This window comes from Hyalella azteca, unplaced genomic scaffold, assembly GCF_000764305.2.
Source record: "Hyalella azteca isolate HAZT.00-mixed unplaced genomic scaffold, Hazt_2.0.2 contig5577, whole genome shotgun sequence".
Taxonomy (NCBI): Eukaryota; Metazoa; Arthropoda; class Malacostraca; order Amphipoda; family Hyalellidae; genus Hyalella; species Hyalella azteca.
Window position 1 is genome coordinate 32,133 of NW_025935762.1, and position 15,344 is coordinate 47,476.

The 15,344-nt window shown below is 38.9% G+C and overlaps 1 protein-coding gene across 1 annotated transcript; it reads right to left on the minus strand.

Annotated features, from left to right (window-relative positions):
• Positions 1-258: 258 nt before the first annotated feature.
• On the minus strand, positions 259-14,643 carry LOC108679735 (protein SDA1 homolog). The gene is made up of 4 exons (XM_018168447.2): positions 14,443-14,643; positions 3,034-3,232; positions 2,540-2,737; positions 259-2,320 (listed from the first exon to the last, which is right to left on the minus strand). The coding sequence occupies exons 2-4, from the start codon at positions 3,214-3,216 to the stop codon at positions 302-304; spliced, it is 2,400 nt and encodes a 799-aa protein (XP_018023936.1). The 5' UTR covers positions 3,217-3,232; positions 14,443-14,643; the 3' UTR covers positions 259-301.
• Positions 14,644-15,344: the final 701 nt, after the last annotated feature.

Here is a 15,344-nt window from a genome sequence, read left to right on the forward strand (position 1 = left end):
AGCAGGTTTCTATACTAACGAAAAAGAAGAGTCAAATTAGATTAAATTCTGTGAACTGCTGAAATATTTAGCCATTTTAAATTTGAATGAGGATTTGTCTTTAAATTCGTTGCTTCTAATTAATCTTAAATTCTGTTTACAGAATGTAACAATGGAATCTTTATCCTGTTGAAATCCTCAAATCAATATCGTTTTGAAATCAATGGTCACAATAACAATACAGCAGCGACATCGTCACAGCGCAAAAAAAAAGTCGGGTAACGACAACCGTTTACTGTAACAGCATTGCTTGCGTAACATCTTAGCTGTTCTTAAGTTGCCTGAGCATAGATTTCTTCAGTCTCTCCTGCTTATCCTTGAACGAAGTCTTCATTTTAGCGTACCGTTTCTTGTGCTTGATCATGTTGTAGGTTTTCCCCTTGGTCTTCTCTCGGTTGGTGGTGGACGCGAATGGATTAGAGCGACCTTTCTTAGAGCCGAATTTCTCTCTAGTTTGTTGGTTCTCAAGCATCTGCTGCATGCGAGACGCCTTATCGTGAGGTCGCTTCTTGTAGATCATTTCAATGCTGCTCAGAGGCACAAACTCGCGGTCCGTATCAACAAACTCTTCCAGCTTCTGGCGTTTGCTGGTGGGTCTGTCTTTGATTGGCTTGGCACGGGACTCGTCGTCCGGCGCTGCACGCTTGCTTCTGTATCGTTCGGTTTGCTTAACGATGCGCACGGCTTCGATTTTGGCATAGTCTTCATCAGTGAGAAAGCGCGATGAAACGATGTCTGAGGCTTTGGCCGCACGCTCTTCAGGAGTGAGTTTAAGCACTGCTCGAATTGCTGCTTTCTTACTTAAGACCTGCGCCTTGCTACTCTCAGGCTTGGCTTTGATCTTCTTAGAAACTTTAACTTTATTCTTCTTTTTATTCTCAGTATTCTTCGTGTCAGCCTTCTCAGTTATAGATGATGAATTGTCCTTCTGGTTTTCTTCACGAGTCTCGTCTTCCAAATCGCTGTCACAATCGCTGTCGTATTCGTCCGATTCGCTCTCTTCCCCCTCACAGGACACGTCTTGAGAAGCTCCGCTTGCGTTTAAATCCTCGCAATTTGAGCCACCTTCTTCATAACATTCTTCTCCGTTTTCTTCTTCAATTTGATTCTCTTCCATTTCTTCGTCCTCATCATCGTCATCGTCGTCAAGATCCGAGGGTTCGGCTTCGCTATCTGACGCCGGTTTGAAATCTTCATTTCTGGTTTGAAATGCAAGAATTTCGGCTCCAGGAATAAAACTCTTAGCCGTATATTCACCAAACTGCGTTGGTTTCTCCTCCATGAACAGTTCAGTGGGCATGCCTCGCGTTTTTTTGGCCAAGAGGCTTGGGTTTTTAACCCTGTAGAGCGCCATCAATGAACGTGCAGCCGAGTAAACGCCCTTGTTCTTACTGTTGCGATACGCGACCAAGTCTTGCAGGAGATCCTCGTTCATGGCATGTATGTTTCTGCTGCATAGCTCCCTGATAGCGTTCAATCCCATGGCCATGACTTCAGGAGAGTATCGCTCTGTCACGAAATTATGCGTAAGTGCCTGCAGTACGGGCTGCAGGTCGTCAGGAGGTACGAGAGGGTGGGCCGCCTGCGCAGCATAGGCCATGATCTTGGTCACCTCCCGTTGGTGGGGGAACAAGAAACGCTGCAATGTCGGGTAAAAGTTTGGCAAATACAGCTGGTGAATGCCGATGAGACGCGACACGATGTTCATCATAAGTAACTTTACTTCAAAACGCTCATTGCGCTTGTTGAATATCTTGAATATTTTTTCAGCCAGAGTCTGAGGGTCATGGATATAATGCAACGCAGAGTAATCAAAAATTAAATTCTTGTTCTTCTTTTTCTGTGTTTCTTGTATTGTTTTCTTGATGCCTTCAACTTTCTTCTGTTTGCGCTTGGTTCTCTTGTTGACCCTGATGGCAAGAAGTGCCTTCTTCATTGTAGCGTTGTTCTCAACTTCAGATTCACTATCACTGGACTCCTCAACGACGCCTTCGTCGTTCCCAACAAAGAACTTGATAGCAGTGACCATGATCTTAGCTACTTTGGAGTAACACGCCTGCGCTATGATATTGACATTACGTTTGTCTCTCCAGACGCCCTTCTTGTAGAGTTCGATCATGACGTCAAGTGCGGTCTTGACGGCGACGGCGTGGTTGTCAGAAAGCTTGTTGTTCAGGAAGTCCTGCAACTGCCTGTTTAGTACCATATTTTTGCTCTTGGCGTTGATGTTCTTGATGTCCGTGATAATGTGCAGCTGAAGAACTTTGCGCAGCGCTTTGTCCTGTTGGCAAATGCATTATTGATTAACTGGCTCTCCATATCTACATGCTTCAGGATGAAGTAAAATGTCAATTTTATAAATGAAGGAGGAAATTTCTTCATTAGGTTTCCTGGACACGAAATAAATAATTGAATGGAAAGAGAATGGAATCGATATTGCAAAAAAAGTTGTATGCTGGAAAATCGATCAAATAGACCAAAATAATTGTATTTAAATTACCTGGCAACGGAGGAGATCGAAGCAAACATCGAGGAGGAGCATGGGCGGCAAGAGGTCCTTATTCCTGAGAAGAATGAGCGCCTTGACGAGCCCCATGCGCACCTCAGGGTGCAGGACAGGGCCGTGGGTGCGCAACAGCCCGACTAAGTCATTAGGGAACTGCTGCAGGTCCTTGTCTTTAGGGTAGCACTGAGCAACCTTGTAAAGAAATGAATAATTTCACATCGTATCACAAGTTAAAAGAAAATATCACTGAAATAATGATTGGTCTGAAGAATGATTACATGGGATAACAAATCATACATTGTGAACATCAGATATTTTCTAGGAAAAATTATAGATTTGTGAAATGTATGACCAGCAGGCTATATTCTTTTGCGTTTATCAGATTAAACATATAGTATAACAAACTACATAAAAATAATACAATTAACATAAAAATATGCATTTTCTGAAACTTGAGTTCTCACATTGTCAGATATTTTATCACTCACCTGGGCAAGAAACATGACCAGGTCATAGAATTTCATGTCCTTAGATGCTGGACTCAACTTGAAAATTTCTCTGGTGTCCACATAGAAGACATACTGACTCTCAAACTCTTCTCTGTACGACTCAGGATCTCTCTTGATGAGGTTCTGCAGCTGAGGCAGATTGTCAGGCAGCTTGGAACCCATGATTTAGGAGCCAGTGCTGAAACCAAACAACAAATATTATTTATTTGGAAATAATCTGATTATTTAGCACAAATGTCTGGAAGAAAGTCCTCCATACTATTGTGCGAGCAGTTCACGGGCAATAAATATATATATATATATATATATATATGCGTACAATTTATGGCCAGAGAGTGCATTTGAATTTTCAAGGAGTTGAACAATTCTTAGTATTTGTACTAGTTACGTGTATTATGTACTTATGTCCAACCAAATTTCAGTATTCAATGCTTCTCTTAACTTGAAAATGAATGTTGCTACATTCGAAACGTCGTTAATATATTATTATTTGCTAAATCTGCCTTTTGATCTACCAACGTCATCTAAGAATTGTTCAACTCCTTGAAAATTCAAATGCACTCTCTGGTCATAAATTGTACGCATATAATCAAGAAATTTCTGCCATCTTATAATAATTTCTGCACTCATGACCCGGCAGCAGGAGGTGAAATGCGAACTGTGGGACACAGAAGTGAACTAATTCCGAGAAAAATCAACAGTAAAACCCAAAATATGAAATTTGAAGACTCAGAAAAGAAACTCAAACTGTCTCAAAGTGTTAAAAGCGAGCAACTTCGTCACAAGATTATTGATGAATTAAAAAGGCTCAATGAAACCCGTGATAATATCAAACCTGTCTCTTATACACATCTAGATGTGTATAAGAGACAGCTAGTTACGTGTATTATGTACTTATGTCCAACCAAATTTCAGTATTCAATGCTTCTCTTAACTTGAAAATGAATGTTGCTACATTCGAAACGTCGTTAATATATTATTATTTGCTAAATCTGCCTTTTGATCTACCAACGTCATCTAAGAATTGTTCAACTCCTTGAAAATTCAAATGCACTCTCTGGCCATAAATTGTACGCATATAATCAAGAAATTTCTGCCATCTTATAATAATATATATATATATATATATATAGCAGAATAAGCTTATTTAAACACGAGTGGTTAATGACCAGAGAAATCATTGATTTAAATTTTCAGGATCGAACAATATTCTTCAGTGGACGTTGGTTGATAAAAATTCAGGTTCAAGGAAGTAATTTAATTTATTAACGACGTTTTGAATGTGACATCATTCATTTTCAAGTTATAGGAAGCATTGAATACTAAAATTTTGGCGGAAATAAGTACATGATACACGTAAATATGATATAACACGAAAATTTGGAACCGCCAAAATAATTCCGAAACAATCTCAAAGTTCAGAAATCCGGTAGTTATGAGACGAGTAGCTGGAGCCCAATCCATAGAGATGAGGGCTTCAGCTGTCGTCGGTCGAATATTTCAGGTCACTGCACGATGAAGATGCTGGTGTGTTTCTCCAGCACAGTGAGAGTTGTTGTCAAGGGTGTCAGGGAGCCTGTTGAATTCATCACGGATCATGAGATGAAGTTGCTCGATGGTAAGACTTTATAGTAATTAAGTAATTGTAATTGGAGTAATTGGAATGAAGAGTAATTGGAATGAAGAGTAATTGGAGTAACTTCATCGACATTGAACAGCTGTTTTTCCTGCCACCTGAGACAATTTCGCAACCAGACCAGGTCTCAAAGTCTTACCATCGAGCAACTTCATCTCATGATCCGTGATGAATTCAACAGGCTCCCTGACACCCCTGACAACAACTCTCACTGTGCTGGAGAAACACACCAGCATCTTCATCGCGCAGTGACCCGAAATATTCGACCGACGATAGCTGAAGCCCTCATCTCTATGGATTGGACTCCACCTACTCGTCTCATAACTACGGGATTTTCTGAACTTTGAGATTGTTTCGGAATTATTTTCGCGGTTCCAAATTTTCGTGTTGTATCATATTTACGTGTATCATGTACTTATTTCCGCCAAAATTTTAGTATTCAATGCTTCCTATAACTTGAAAATGAATGATGTCACATTCAAAACGTCGTTAATAAATTAAATTACTTCCTTGAACCTGAATTTTTATCAACCAACATCCACTGAAGAATATTGTTCGATCCTGAAAATTTAAATCAATGATTTCTCTGGTCATTAACCACTCATGTTTAAATATATATATATATATATATTAGTTTCAGATGGCAGAATTTGTTGATTTATACGCGTGCGATTAACGACCAGAGAATTAGTTGATTTAAATTATCAAAGAGTCGGACAATTCTTCAGACGACGTTGGTAGATCGAAAGGCAAATATCAGGAAGTAGTTTTAGTTTATTAACGACGTTTCGAATGTAACAAACATTCATTTTCAAGTTACAAAGAGCATTACATATTGAAATTCTGGTGGAAATAAGTACATAATATACGTAAATAGGATACTATAGTAAAATTTTGAATCAGAAAATCACTCTGAAAATCATTTCAAAGTTCAGCCAAATCCGGTAGTTAAGAAAGAGGTAGCAGGCGTCCAATTCGTAGAGACGATGAGCCATCTTCGGTCGATTGATGTCTCAGGCCACTGTTTGATGACAATGCTGGCGGGTTCCTTCAGCACAAAGCGAGTGACGGTCTGGTTGTGAGATTGTCGCGTGTGGTTCACTTGCCCTCCCGGTTTGGAGGTAGCTAATGAGACAGCGTCTCAGTGTCTTGCTTGTTGATCCAAAGTGTCCGATGTAGTCCAAAAGATGAAGAAGTCTACAACCTTCTTTGAAGCAAAATTTATAGACCACAACGGCCTCTCGGACAACTCCCGAGACCTAGCTCCATGACAACCTTGACAACAACGTCAAACCCCGAACGATACGCAGCAACAGTCACTTCAAACGAGCGGGAGTTCTTCAAGAATCTGGTGTAATCAATAAATTTTGCTTCAAAGAAGGTTGTAGACTTCTTCGTTATTTTGACTGCATTGGAGTAATTGGGGTAACTACTTCGACTTTGAGCAGCCGTTTATCCTGCCACCTGAGACAAGTTCGTAACCAGACCAGGTCTCAAAGCATCACAATCAAGCAACTTCATCTCAAGATCCGCGATGAAATCAATTGGCCCCGTGACACTCTGGACAAAGTCAATCTCAACGAGACTGTCACTTGCACTGCGCTAGAGGAACCCACCAGCTTCGTCATCTTGCGGTGGCCCGACATAATCCGACCGACGATAGCTGAAGCCCTTTTCTGCGGATTGGACTCCATCTATCCATCTCATAACTACCTGATTTTTTAAGCTTTGAGATTGTTTTGGAATTATTTTCATGGTTCCAAATTTTCGTGTTGTATCCTATTTACTTGTATCATGTACTTATTTCCATCGAAATTTCTGTATTCAATGCTTCCTGTAACTTGAAAATGAATGTTGTTACATTCGAAACGTCGTTAATAAGTGATATTACTCCCTTGAACCTGCATTTTGATCAACTAATGTCATCTGAAGAATATTTTTCGACCCTGAAAATTTAAATTGACGAATTCTCTGGCCATTAACCACCCGTGTTGAAACAAGCTTATTCTGCCTTCTGATACTAAATATATATATATATAGAAATCCATCCAAGACGTTTGAGTTTCTGAAAATAAATAATACTACTGAACTTGTTCGTATCAACGAGAAAAAAGGGATAGTTTGAGTTGTCTTGTCTTTTTTTTCAACAAACTGTAGGATGAAAAAAACATATCTGTGGTGTGGCAATTTTGTTTCACAAATAAATTTCTTCAAATAATAACTAAATAGTGCTGATTACAGTCAACTGAGCCAACAAGTGTTGTATGGTACCATAAGTTTGTTGGTTGCCAGGAATGAAAAAATATCATATTAATTGATCTTTAACAACAGCAATTTAGAAAAAGAAATTGAAAGGCAATCATTAAAGTATTATTTGGGAGTCAAATTTTTGACCAGAGTGCATCAACTGAAGCTTTTTTTAGATGACCTCAATGATGCACCAATATGTGCATAACCGCGCAGCTTGAGGATTGATCGCTGCTACCGGCAGCAGACAGCATTGAACATATGTAGGTCACTTGTACACGTATGTAATACGTAACTACGCAGATGTGATTGCGCAGTGTGAGGATACAATTGCTCTGCCTGCAGCAGACGGCATAGAACGTTTGTTTTGAGTATATTCACTAGTAAACGTACATGCATAGCCGCGCTGCCCAAGGTACCGTAAAATGGGGGTAACTTAGACCACTTTTTTTTTATAAATGATGCCATTTTCTTACTAGCTAACTTAAACTTGAATTGAAACATGCAAAATACATGTCTATACTCTAGCTTCACTCACCATAAATTGCTGGCTTCTGCCTCTCATAGTCTTTATGTAATTTAAAAAAAAGTGGTGGTCTTTGTTACCCCAGCTCTTGGGGTAACTTAGACCAGGTGGTAAAATCAATTATACTTTTTGGTAAAATAACTCCAAATAACTCCAGGTTTTGGTGCATTGTAGTAGAACTCTTCTAGTTATATATGCAAATGACAAACTTGAGGAAAGTGTCATAGTTTGCAAATGGGGGGCGCCGCCCCATAATGAGGGAAATGTGACTACCTAATGGCAGCCCTGATGGGGTAATATTGACTGGCTTGGAAATTAAGTTAAAATTACCATATATAAGACTCTGTAGTCTGAAACATAAAGAAAAAACATAAATAGGCTGTCAAACATAAAATATGTTATATATGGCAATTTTATATTAACTTCCAAGCCGGTCTATGTTACCCCGTCAGGGCTGACATTAGGTGGTCTAAGTTACCCCATTTGGGGGCGGCGCCCCCCATTTTCAAACTATGACACTTTCCTAAAATTTGTCATTTGCATATGTAACTAGAAGAGTTCTACTACAATGTATCAAAACCTGGAGTTATTTAACCAAAAAATAAAAAAATTGGAGGGGGTACTCTGAGAGGCTTTAAATAATAGCTTTTTTTTTGTGGGTCACATTTTTAATTTTTTAACCTATTAGATATGCAAACTTTTCAAATCTTTCTATTGTGTTATGTAGCCTCAGTATTAGGCCTTTAATGCCCATTGACAAAATTTTTCTATGTCAAATAGTTTTTGAGTTGTGGGGGTTTTTGTTAAAAAAACGAAAAGTGGTCTAAGTTACCCCGCCGGTCTAAGTTACCCCATTTTACGGTATTAGTTACGTTTGCTTGCAATTGCAGAGCCACGCAACAGTGTTCAAGATTTTTTATGCACAGCGCATAGTATTTTTTCTTAATAATATCTTATCAATCAGCCATGCACCAAAAGTAATTTGAACACAGGTGTGCGATAACACACAAATGCATCCGCGCGGCTATGCACGTGCTTGTATTAGTAACTTCATGTACATGTGTTTGGTGGTCTTTACTCTTCACATTACATCCAAAATCAGCAATCTATTGATAGTTATCTGCTTCATCTAAATAAAGAACTGCTCAGTGATCTTAAACTTTGCAAAAATGATTCAAAACAGAAACGAGATTCAACTGGAGTTATAATTTGAAGACAATGCATCAAATGCTGGATGTCCAAAAAATAGACAAAATATATATATTTATGAAGATATGTAACAACAAATAGACAAATAGGTTTATTATACAAAACAGATTTCATTAAAACAAAGATTTTACTTTACACTGTCATTGTGAAATGTAGTCATAGCCATAGAGAGATCTAATGCCTGTTGCCATGAGATGTAGGCTGTCAATTTTGCCATCAGACTGGTGAAGATTTTTTTTACTTTTAACGTCTGAAATTTTCCTTTCAATACAATTTTATGGTAATTAAAATGACATACAAGTTACCTACTGGAATTAAAAAAAAATAAAAAATTAGGTTGTAGGCGTGATTAATATAAACAAGCTCTGCCTGTGCAAACTCCATGCAGTTGAAATCAGTGTCATTGCTCTCAGGGTTGTCAACTTTGTTACTTTTTGGCCGGATGTAGCATTTTCATAGCTTAGTTGGTGGGAAAAACAAGCTCATGCATATAGCTAATAATTGAGATAATAAACATGGCCAACTGATACACTACTGGGATGCCAAAGCTGACATGGCCACTTGCACTGTGCAACTGTTTGAATATAAAGTAAAAATATTGAGGTTGTTCTGCACTAACTGAGTTATCTATTGTCTATGAAATAGCCTATTTTGCACAGGAAAAATTACCCTACACTAACATCTTCCTGAGTGTAGCAGTACACCTGGCAGGTGTGGTAAAGATCTACCAGTACTCTGCAATTTGCAACTGTATTTCTGGAGTCATAAGTTACAAAATTTGTGGTTGTGATTTCACTTTTTGACTGTGAACATATTTTCTAAACTTTTTTCAAGTCAATATCATGACTGTAACATGTCTTGCATAATAACTCAAATTTTACCATCATTAGCAACAGAATGATTCTTTTGCTTTCATTCTAGACACATCATAGTTTAGTTGGTGATAGTGTTACAGGGGGCATAATTAACACTTTGACTGCGACGAGCGCGATATACGGTACACGCATGCATGTCCCAAACTGCAATGTGCGCCATATATGGCACACGCTTAAAAAATTTAATTTTTAAAAAAAGCTCTTTAAAATATCAGCCAGATCATAAACTTGTGAAAAATATGATGGATAATTGACAATAATGTTTTCAAAAACCTATATGAATGTTGTGCAATCAAATCATAAGAATCTTAGTTGGAATGTAGCCTGAAATAATGAGTGGGTATGAGAAAGAAAAAGTATTAAATAAAGGAGGTTATCCTGTTCCAATATGTTGAAAATCATTTTTTAGGTATTGGTATGGATTATAGCAGTAGAAAAATAAGTATTAGTCATTCTAAATTTGCCTAAGCTCACGACACAGAAACAGAATGGCACTGTAAAAAGCAAGATAAACAGTGATACGGATTCCGAGTACTGGGCTAGCAATTGATAGTTACTTTTCTAGCTTTTCGTCTCACTTTAGCACCAACTAACTTCCTTTTTAGGCTGCCATTAGGTGGTCAAAGTTACCCCATTAGGGAGCAGCGCCCCCCATTTGCAAACTATGACACTTTTTTCAAATTTGTCTTTTGCATATGTAACTAGAAGAGTTCTACTACAATGCATCAAAACCTGGAGTTATTTTGCCAAAAAATAAAAAATTGGAGGGGGTACTCTGACAGGCTTTAAAAAATAGCTTTTTTTGTGGGTCACATTTTAATTTTTTTAACCTATTAGATATGCAAACTTTTTAAATCTTTCTATTGTGTTACGTAGCCTCAGTATTAGGTCTTTAGTGCCCATTGACAAAATTTTTCTATGTCAAATGGTTTTTGAGTTTTGGGGGTTTTTGTTAAAAAACCAAAAGTGGTCAAAGTTACCCCAGTTTACGGTATGTTGGCTTGATCAGTATGCAGTGAAGCTTGTCCAGAAATCAGTTGCGATGAGTTCCCACCAAAAAAATGTAAACATCAAGTTTACGGGAGCGCTGCCGTAGCCCAAAAATTTGACTCTTAAATTAGCCCAAAAGCCAATGCCAACCCTCTACATGCAATAGAAATAGCATAACACCTATGCAGCTGTTCTAACTTACCTCATCTTGCCACACCAGCTTGAAAAAAGCAATGATTCAGCCCACAAGCTTATACTCCAAACGGATTACGCCCAATAGCTCTTGCACCAATGATTTAAGCCCATACCATCACTTCTTACAAATGCCGTAAGCCACAGGGTCCGCAGACCGCACCAGACTGCCATAAATGGGAACGGCCCTGCACCGGACTGTCGCATCACCTTACCCACTTCGCAGTCGTAAGCCCAGCCCTGACGCTCACCAGCATCTTTTTCCTCAACATTCACCCCCTTCTCTCCACCTTTCCGCGAAAGGGTTAGGTTAGGTTAGGTTAGGTTAGGTTAGGTTTGGTTAGAATTCTTCCGCAAGCTGGTACCAAAAGCAGGGGGAGCAGGGGGTAAGCGTGGAGGTTTAGCCTCCAGAAGAACGGATAGGCTGGAGAGGTAGCATTGTACTGATAGCACTGTGGCGCAGGGCGTTCTTTATCGAAAGTGGGGAAGGGGCTAGGCTGCATGGAATAGAAATATTTAGGGGTTTAGCATGTGGGTTACGACCATTGTATTTGTGGCCTGCAGCTCATTGGCTTGCTGGTTTACATCCATGAACGGGTTTGGTCCCTGTGGCTTTCAGCAAGTAATCATGTTGGCTAATTTGCTCTGCAGCAGGCTTACGCACGGAGAGAAGTATGAAAATTATTCTGGTATTGGGCAAAGCTGGGCTATTTCAGTCGTCCCAAGTTTACGATAACGTAGTTGCGGTCACATTAGAGTGGTCAGACTGCATTATCACATGTTCAGTTGACACTTGCTATACAATCGGACTGTTTTTAGGGTAAAATTAGTTATTTGGAGTAACATGTGCATGCAACCTTGTAAATAAGTTCGTGGCTTGTAAATAGTTTTTCATTACTCAGCGTAAATGGCTTTTCATTAAAAATTACCCGGCAACGCATCTTAATAGGGTAAACGCGGTATATTCCGTCATAGTAGGTAATTCAGTCACCTCTTTAGTTTTTCCTTTATATTAAGCTTTGTTTTAGTTCCATGCGTTCCTTGATGGTTGAAATGGTGACGTCATACATTTGCGTGTCAATCTAATGCCAAAGCACTAGGTCTTGGCCATCTAGTGGGAAAATATTGAGATCCAAAGAGAGACGATGCACACTACCCAGTGAGATCATCGAAAAATGTGTCAAATTTGACAGTTGACCTTGCTCTACCAAATAGTGAATAACTGTTTGTATAGGAAGAATATTATGGTTTGAGACTTTTAAATACGTCTGTGAATATATTAGGAATCCTTTAAGTATACTTGTATTCGCTGATTTCAAGTGGTAAATAAATTAATAGGGTAAACGCAGTATATTCCGACATCGTAGGTAATTCCGTCACCTCTCCAGCTTTTCCTTTATATTAAGCTTTGTTTTAGTTCCATGCGTTCATTGATGGTTGAAATGGTGACGTCATACATTTGCGTGTCGAAATACTGCAAAAACACTAGGTCTTGGCCATCTAGTGGGAAAATATTGAGATCCAAAGAGAGACAATGCATGCCACGCGGTGAGATCATCGAAAAATGTGTCAAATTTGACAGTTGACATGGCTCTACCAAATACCGTAAAATGGGGTAACTTAGACCGACGGGGTAACTTAGACCACTTTTCGTTTTTTTAACAAAAACCCCCACAACTCAAAAACTATTTGACATAGAAAAATTCTGTCAATGGGCATTAAAAGCCTAATACTGAGGCTACATAACACAATAGAAAAATTTAAAAAGTTTGCATATCTAATAGGTTTAAAAATTAAAAATGTGACCCACAAAAAAAAGCTATTATTTAAAGCCTGTCAGAGTACCCCCTCCAATTATTTTATTTTTTGGTTAAATAACTCCAGGTTTTGATGCATTGTAGTAGAACTCTTCTAGTTACATATGCAAATGACAAATTTTAGGAAAGTGTCATAGTTTGCAAATGGGGGGCGCTGCCCCCAAATGGGATAACTTAGACCACCTAATGTCAGCCCTGACGGGGTAACATAGACCGGCTTGGAAGTTAATATAAAATTACCATATATAACATATTTTATGTTTGACAGCCTATTTATGTTTTTTCTTTATGTTTCAGACTCTACAGAGTCTTATATATGGTAATTTCAACTTAATTTCCAAACCAGTCTATGTTTCCCCATCAGGGCTGCCATTAGATGGTCACATTTCGCCCATTTGGAGGCAGCGCCCCCCATTTGCAAACTATGACACTTTCCTCAAGTTTGTCATTTGCATATGTAACTAGAAGAGTTCTACTACAATGCACCAAAACCTGGAGTTATTTAGCAATACGACTCACCACGTGTCAAATATTGCCACACAAAGTGACGGAATATAGGGATTTGGTAGGTTTCCATTCTAAAGGCTTTTTAATAAATATGGCAACATTTTGTGACGTTTCATCGTTGCTGATGCGTAGTGAAGTGTTTTGAGAGTCATGTGAAGGCAACAGAACTTACGTAACGCATACGGTTTTTTTATAGTTTTTCATTTCTCGATGCGTCCTTAATGTGTCGGTATATACCGCGTTTACCCTAGATGATCAAGTTGAGAAATGGATTTAGACACATGAAAACTAATTCCGTCACAACTTGAAGTGGACACACACAGATCGTTCCAAGCTGTGTACAAAAATTAAAATTTGCTTAATTAAAAGCTTAATAGTTGCTAATTAAAAGCGTAATTAAGTAGTGTTCAATATTCATTAGTGTTCTTATTCAAAGCCGTGTTGTATTCCAATACAGCTCACACAGCAAATGGAATTCGAACACGTGGATGACAGCATTACGTATCAGTAGAATTTGAAGCGCGGACGTAATACGCCTCAGTAACTTTCACTTCCACATTCGCGGCCTCACCACGTGCTGAATATTGCCACACACAGTGACGGAATATAGGGATTTGCCGCCGATTGGTAGGTTTCCATTCTTAAGGCTTTTAAATAAATATGGCAACATTTTGTGACATTTTGTTGTTGCTGGCGCGTAGTACGGTGTTTTGCGAGTCAAATAAAGCAAACAGAACTCGAGTAACGCATACGGTTATTTTTTATAGTTTTTCATTTCTCGATGCGTCCTTAATGTGACAGAATATACCACATTTACCCTATTACCCGGCGACGCATACGCTTAGGGCTTAAAAACCCATATATTGGCGTCTGGTGACGATGCATCCACCCTCTGCACCATGGGGAGGACTCTCAGACCTCAGTCTCCCAATTTACCCTGCCCATCCCTTATTAGCCCCTTTGATGGTACAATAAATTTATAATAGTGACAGACTGACAGAATACCTAGTAATGCTAGTACTAATCAGAAACATCTTCTACAATCTACGTAAAACATTTTTTCTTCAAGTAGCAAATAAATACACATAAAAGGTACTATTTTAGTTGCGCTTGCAAAGTTGCAATTGCAAATTGCAATTTTTCCAAAAATCAAGGGCCGATTAAATACCTATACATAACGTAACTAACACAAGTTAACTTAGTAGTTAAGATTGAAAAACTAAAATTACTTCACAACCTTAAAACAATGAATACGTAATCACAACTTAGACAATGATAAAATTGATGCTAGATGATAACCTTATAATGCAAAATCAAGCACTCTATCAAATATGCGTAAGTAAATAAGTAATAACATTCAAACGTAACAAACCTAACAATAGTACTAACCTTGATTCACCCTTTGTTCACGTGTTCCAGCTACCTGCACTGTTGATCATTGATGGCCGAAATGAGTTTTGCCGATCCGTTTTTCAGGAAGCGCAGGAGTGCATCACCAATTTTGTGCACCAAACAGCCTCGAATGGAACGCCTTGCATATTTCCGTAAGATCAACAACCATTCGCGGATTAAGCCTGCCGTCAGTAACCAGCCCATGCCATCACCTTGTTTTGAATATTATAGGCTTTACACCACCATACAGGGGAGCGAGAGGCCTAGCGTTTAATTCTCGTCCACAACCAAACGTTGCAACTTCTTCTTCTTCTCCTTTTCGGGGTGTCTACACTGGGTAGACTTAAAGCCACAGGTCGACCTCGAAGACGACCGCTGGGCCTGAAAGCTTGTATTGTAAACGTTGCATCGGGTGCGCAGCCGTAGAACAGCCTGCCCTTTAGCAGGCTTACGCACGGAAAGGAGGATGAAAAATATGCTGGTCTTGGGCAGGTCTGGCCTCTGGCATGCATCCCCGTTGCATAGAGAATTTCGAAACATCACTTCATACCTTGACTATAGCTCAGAGGGTTGCCAGATGGCCTTTTTTTCGAGGACAAAAAGGCCAAAAATGCCTTCAACTCAATATAAACTAGTATATTTGTAGGTTCCGATACAAAAACTATAATTTCATTTTTTCGCTCTTTTTAAATTTAATAAGGAAGTACCGATATCATATATTGTTAAGCCAACGCAACTGAAAAAAAAGTCAGTCACGGAATTTGTCCGGAAATAAGACCATCTGGCAGTCTGCATGCTCAAACTGTAACCATCGAACAACCGACTGCGACCAATCATCCTAGCTCATTAGGGGAACTGCTTAAAACCTTCATTGCACCACCAGACTACGGATCAAATAT